Here is a 5,760-nt window from a genome sequence, read left to right on the forward strand (position 1 = left end):
ATATAAGAAAGAGAGAGAGAGACTGGTTGTGTTTGAAAATTCAAAACTACTATGACGCCATCTACTAGACTCACGCTTCTCAAGGAGAGGATCCGGGGATGTGATCGATTGACGTGTCTATAAACCTCAGCCAGTGCCACCAGCCGTGCCACCGTTCGGCGGAACGTACTCGAGACACAACAGATTGGAGGAACGTATACTACACATGAAAAATGCCCTCGGTACAAAACAATAATAATACCTACATCATCATGGAAAATAAAAGAAAACAAGTTGGGGAGGAAGAATAACGTTTTCTCTTCTTTTCAGCAAATGATGGAGGGATTATTAAGTTGACAATCAACGCCATTCTCATCTGTCACTGTTGGCAAAAGAAGATAGTACTACACCGAGAGAGTCTATAGAAGACGCAGTATGTGGTACTGCTGGTTGCCTCCCTTCTCTTCGGTGCGTTAGACACGGTAATGATACGTAACGAGACAGCCTTATAACAGTACTACTACAAGTATGCACACGTGGGAGGACGGCCGAGTGCATAAGGAGGAGCTCAAAAACTCCACACAAAAATATAGGAAAGAGCTACTACTTTAGCTAGGGAAAAAGAAAAAGACATCTTGTCGTGAGCGTGAATGAGCCACAGAGGGGAATCGAAGACAAACAAACAATGGCCATTAAGAGCTAGCTGTTGTGTATATATATGAGCTAGACTCTCGTTTGAACATCGCTGCTGCTCCCGCTGTAAACTCAAATGCCACTCAATAGAGAGTCGACGAGATGGGAATGTTTTAGTTGTATTCCAAGTGGATCAGTCAGAGACACTGAACCAACAACAACAACAACAACAGCGGAGGAGGAAATCTATTCCGGAGTGGGGGATAAAATAACAAAAGGTCCATCTAAAAGTTGTACATGTAAGCTTGTAATAATCTCTTCATTTCCTGGGATTTTCGGACCGTCTCGTCCCAAAACATCTCCGGGAATGTTTTCTCAGCTTCAGACTTATACGACAAGAAAAGAAAATCAACAAGTCTAGGCCTATGAGGTGGTGTGTCAATCAAACCATCAGGTGGTGTGTGTGTAGTACAACAGCAATAAAAACAGAAAAAATGAAAAAGAAGAAAAAGATGAGGGAAGGACTGGGAAACCTGAATAGATCCATCAACGTCGGCTATAAATTACATTTCACATTTTTATACTCGGGGGTTTTTTGAAGACTCGAATTTTTGTGATATACTTTGAACCTTGGAATTACATGTTTACTTTGTGGGGGTGAGAGTATAAGGTTGTACGTGCGCAAGTCAAGAAACTTTTTCATAATATCCCACACACAAAGTTTGTTTTTCGGAGTCAAGTTTTTGAATTTTTAAAGATTTTTTTTTGTTTTTTTTTTTTTTTACAGAAATTCCCGAATTTTTTCATTGACGCTGCGGGGAGCGTCTTGTTGCACCCAATGTGACGCTTCGGGAATCAGGCCAAGAGTGAAGTTTTCCGCCCATCTGTCATCGTTAGAATCAAAAAGAAAAACAACAACCACACAAAAAGAAAAAGAAAAATCAACTTTCCAGTTTTTCTTTGAACGTCATTCTAGTTGAGAAACACGTACAAAAGGCATCCAGAAATGATTTTTGTTGAAAAAAGCAAAGTTTTTTTAAAGTTTACCCCCACCCACTCTTTGGAATGACATTACAATTATTTTTAAAAAAAAAGAAAAAAGAAAGAAAGATGATTATTTCATACTTGGCTGATCGATGAGCCATTGAGATGTTAAGGAAACGATCCTCGCCGCCCCAGATAAGCAAGGTCGGTACTTTGACTCTCTTTCCCGGCTGACCCATCGTATCAGGATCGATCATGCTCCGGTAATAGTTGATCGGACCAGTCAAATCACCTTAAATATATTTTTTGTTATTTTTTTTTGTCAAAAATATTGATTGAGTTAAAAATAGAAAAATAAAAATCAGATAAGACACGGACGACACTCAGACACGGACGGCAGCAGCACGAGTCCTTTTTTTTACGGATAGACGAATCAATAATAGAAAAACAACATTCCATGTCCAAATGAAAATTAAAAAAACAAAAAATCTGGCGGTTTCCAGTCTGGAAGAAACTTTTTCGTCTGCAGCATTCCAAAGGGGACGATAACCGAGGAACGAGAAAGAAAAAAAAAGAAGAAACCATTCGAGCCAGATTCGGTTTGACAGCGACATGGAACGCGTATTATATAAATAAATGGAGTTTAGACCTTTCCGACGATAATGAATAGAGTGTGTGTTGGCTATTGTGTCGCTAGTTCGATGGGAGTAGGAATAGGAGAGAGGCTAGACAGACCACAGTCATAAGAAGAGATATAGAAAAAGAAGAAAAAAAAAGGGACTTACTCGGATGCTGATAGAGATCCAAATAGGCTTTGGCGTCTTTGTGTTCGAGTCCAGGACGTTGGAAAACCCAACAGAAGAGAGACGCCCCGAATGCAGTGAGTAACTTTTCTGGAACGACCGGCAATTGGAAGAAAATCATGTACCTGTGTGTGTGTGTACATCAAACAACAAGAACAAAAATTGAATGCCAACGCTGAGTGGAGAAAATTGGATATGGCGAATTGGATTGAACTAACCAAGACTTGAGAATTTGCGAGTATTCGGTCGAAATGATGTCGACGAAGGCGGCCGGATGGGGGCAATTCATGGGCACAAAACGTCGGACCAATTCCGGATGGCGGATGACTAATTCCCAACCGATTCCAGCCCCCCAATCGTGAGCCAGTAGGACGTCACACTTGCCATTACCTATACCGAAAAAGGAAAGAAAAAACGGTCCCACAAAATTACCACACGAAAAGAAAAACAACCGACAAATGATGGCCACTTGAGAGTTCCCTCCTCTCTCATCATCACAACGATTCAATCAGCGTTTTCTGTGTCCCATCGGCCAAGTAAAAAAAAATCATTACAATAATCAATTTGAACGTTTCCCTTTTTTCACATCGTACTACACACGTTGGACAGCTGTCAGGTCCCTGGCCTTTCCCCTCTCAAAAAAATAGAAACAAACAGAAAAATAAAAAGAAAGTGACAAAAACTTCTAGAGGATTTATCTTCACTAGACACGAAGCCGGACAAATCGTCCTAGTAATGCTAATGTTTTCTCCATCTCTCTAAAGCCTTTGTGTATATAATATTCAAGCAGCATTTCATTAGCATAAGGAGCTCAACATGCGAGCTGGAGAGAATGAAGAGAGCCAGACCTCTCAGGGAGGGTTAGATGTAGTGACTGCACCTCGTCCGGGATAGGGACCGACACTGCATCAAAACCACACACAATAAGGATTCCTCTCTCATCTCTTTCATGTCCCGCGGTCGAATATTTCGTCAAAAATTTCAGAGATAAAAAAGGACAAAAGAAGTTTATTTCCCAAGGAACAACTTGGGAAAGTGTACAAGTTCCAGGGTGTCTCTCTCTTTCTCTCTCAATCTAGCGCCTGTGCAAACAGACGACATTTCTCATATTAGGAATGCGCCCGCGTCTTGCTTGGAAAATCAGGGGTGGAAAGAAGAAGAAGAAGAAACCGGAACTAGGAGACAGTTGGCTGTTGCCGGGGATCAAAGAGAATGAGAAAAGCCAAGTTGATTTCAACGTTGGCGTTGTAGAGTAGATATATAACGTACAACTCGGCAAGTGTTGCGTAACGAGCTCTACAGCACAGCGCGGTTCAAAGGGAAAACGCTGCCAGAGAGATCTTTTGATTATTATTATTACTGTTTGTTTGTAGCTTCCTTATATCCCTTGTACAAGTATACGAACTGTGCAGGGCCAATTTGCTATCGGTCACCAAAGATCTCTCTCTCTCTCGACTTCTCTTGTCATTTTGTTTTTAAAAAAGGGCGGATTTACGACCGCACGATTCCGTTTCTCCCATTTCCTCCTCCCACCGCAAATCCCATCCCATCCGGCACTGCGTTCACAACGGGAGGGGAAACCAGAGACACACGTGAAATGGGGGAAAAAAAAAACGATTTTCCCGGACCGTAAATCTCGGTAGATTTTTCAATGACCACCTTCTACGTCTACGACGGGCACATAACAATTTTCCAGTCAGCCGCTCGCGACTGAATAATAAACAAATCATCGTATTCATCCTCGTATAGTTTGTTTTGTTATTTTACATTTCTGCTATTTTCTTTTTTCTTTTCTTCTGCAGGTTTAAATGGTTGGTAAAGAAAAAAAAAAACATACCTAGAATGTCGATGATTTGGCGGACGTCATCCACCAACTTGTCCATTTTGTAAGCGTCCCGTCCGTTGGGTTTGTCGGAATCTCCGTAGCCTCTCAAGTCCACCGCTACGACCCTTTAAGTCCCAAACAAAAAGAGAGAAAACGTCAATAGAGCCAACAACAAAGGAGAACGCAAAAGATAAACACAACAAATAAGGGATTTTCAAACGACGAAAAGGTGAGAGAAGGAGCGCGGGTTAGATGGGGCGCTATGGCCATAATCATAAATAACTTCTCTCGCCAACAACGAGTTCTTCTTCTTCTTACTTGGGCCTCGACCAATATAGAATGGGTCGTATATCAATTTCGCGTTCGACGTAGCCAACCTGGATATAGAGTGTACACGCGGACTCTCCATATATAATATCAAAAGTGTCTCTCTACAGGAGAAAAGCAAACAACAACAACAACAACAACAGCCAGACGCTCTATCGAGTCTGGTTGGGGCGACACTGGAAGCGGGATAGATTTACGAGCGACTTTTATTATTAACACCCGATTTTCTTTCCAAAAGAATTTGATGAATCGTGTCGCATGGAGAGAACCCCGGGATTTTTTTTTTCTTTTCAAACGAGAAATGACGACCAACAGGAGCGCCAGCAGTCGACCATATCCGCTGTCAACAGCAACTATTTCAAAAATATCTTTATTTTCCCCCTTTTTTATTATCTTTTACTAGCGCCATTCGTTTTGATTTTTGTAGTTGCTTTTTTTACGATGCACACGAAACATGTTACATATAATATTCAAACGTATTGGATAGTAGTACCGGTGGGTAGTAGAAAACTCTTTGAGCTGATGGCGCCAGGAGAACCAAAATTCGGGGAAACCGTGCAGGCATAGCATTAGCGGTCGTGATCGGTCGCCAGCCTCGATGTAGTGAATGCTCACGTCCTTATCGCATCGCGCACAATTTAAATTTTGGTGACGAAATTGGATCAAAGAGATACAAGACACGTTTAAGTAGCATGCATAATATTGCGAAAGCCCCCGATATAAAAAAATACAACCCCAAAAAAGGATCAAAAGAAAATCAGGAAAAAAGAACCTTTAACTGAATGAAATGACTGGCGCCCAAGCCCCGTGAGACGAGTGATCCTTTGCTGTTGGATTTGTTCTTCTTTTTGACAGTGTCCGAGTAGTCGGTGATGGCCGACCATAGCCAGAACAAGATAAGAAACGGCAGGAGGACGATGGTCATTCCGGCAGACAGGGCCCAGGCGACACACGGAACCGCAATTCGAACGGCCAAATTCGGCTTTGTCGATCTCATCGTTGACGACAAAGTAACACCAGCGAAACGGATTTTCACGTCAAGCTTTTTCTTCAAGACCACAACAGCTCAGGTAACGACGGATGTGATTTTTTTGTGATTTTCCGGCCCTTATTTTTCAATCGCCCCTCATCCCACAGTCGCACTGCGACTAGGCACCCCACTAATCTCGACTTTTGGAATTGCTCCCGATCGCTGTCGACTCGTATATA

The 5,760-nt window shown here is 42.1% G+C and overlaps 1 protein-coding gene across 1 annotated transcript; it reads right to left on the reverse strand.

Moving 5' to 3' along the window:
* Nucleotides 1–775: 775 nt before the first annotated feature.
* Nucleotides 776–5,760, reverse strand: LOC124349032 (epoxide hydrolase 4-like). Its single transcript, XM_046799525.1, has 7 exons — nt 5,324–5,760; nt 5,045–5,169; nt 4,237–4,349; nt 2,618–2,789; nt 2,382–2,524; nt 1,738–1,888; nt 776–1,496 (listed from the first exon to the last, which is right to left on the reverse strand). The coding sequence occupies exons 1-7, from the start codon at nt 5,546–5,548 to the stop codon at nt 1,394–1,396; spliced, it is 1,032 nt and encodes a 343-aa protein (XP_046655481.1). The 5' UTR covers nt 5,549–5,760; the 3' UTR covers nt 776–1,393.

The sequence above is a fragment of the Daphnia pulicaria genome, chromosome 7 (assembly GCF_021234035.1).
Source record: "Daphnia pulicaria isolate SC F1-1A chromosome 7, SC_F0-13Bv2, whole genome shotgun sequence".
NCBI lineage: Eukaryota > Metazoa > Arthropoda > Branchiopoda > Diplostraca > Daphniidae > Daphnia > Daphnia pulicaria.

Coding starts and splice junctions, on each gene's coding strand:
- LOC124349032 (XM_046799525.1), bottom strand. CDS start 5,548: ATGAGATCGACAAAGCCGAATTTGGCCGTTCGAATTGCGGTTCCGTGT. Junction 2,525..2,617: donor TCGCAAATTCTCAAGTCTTG/GTTAGTTCAATC, acceptor ACACACACACAG/GTACATGATTTTCTTCCAAT. Junction 1,497..1,737: donor ATGGCTCATCGATCAGCCAA/GTATGAAATAAT, acceptor TAACGATGACAG/ATGGGCGGAAAACTTCACTC.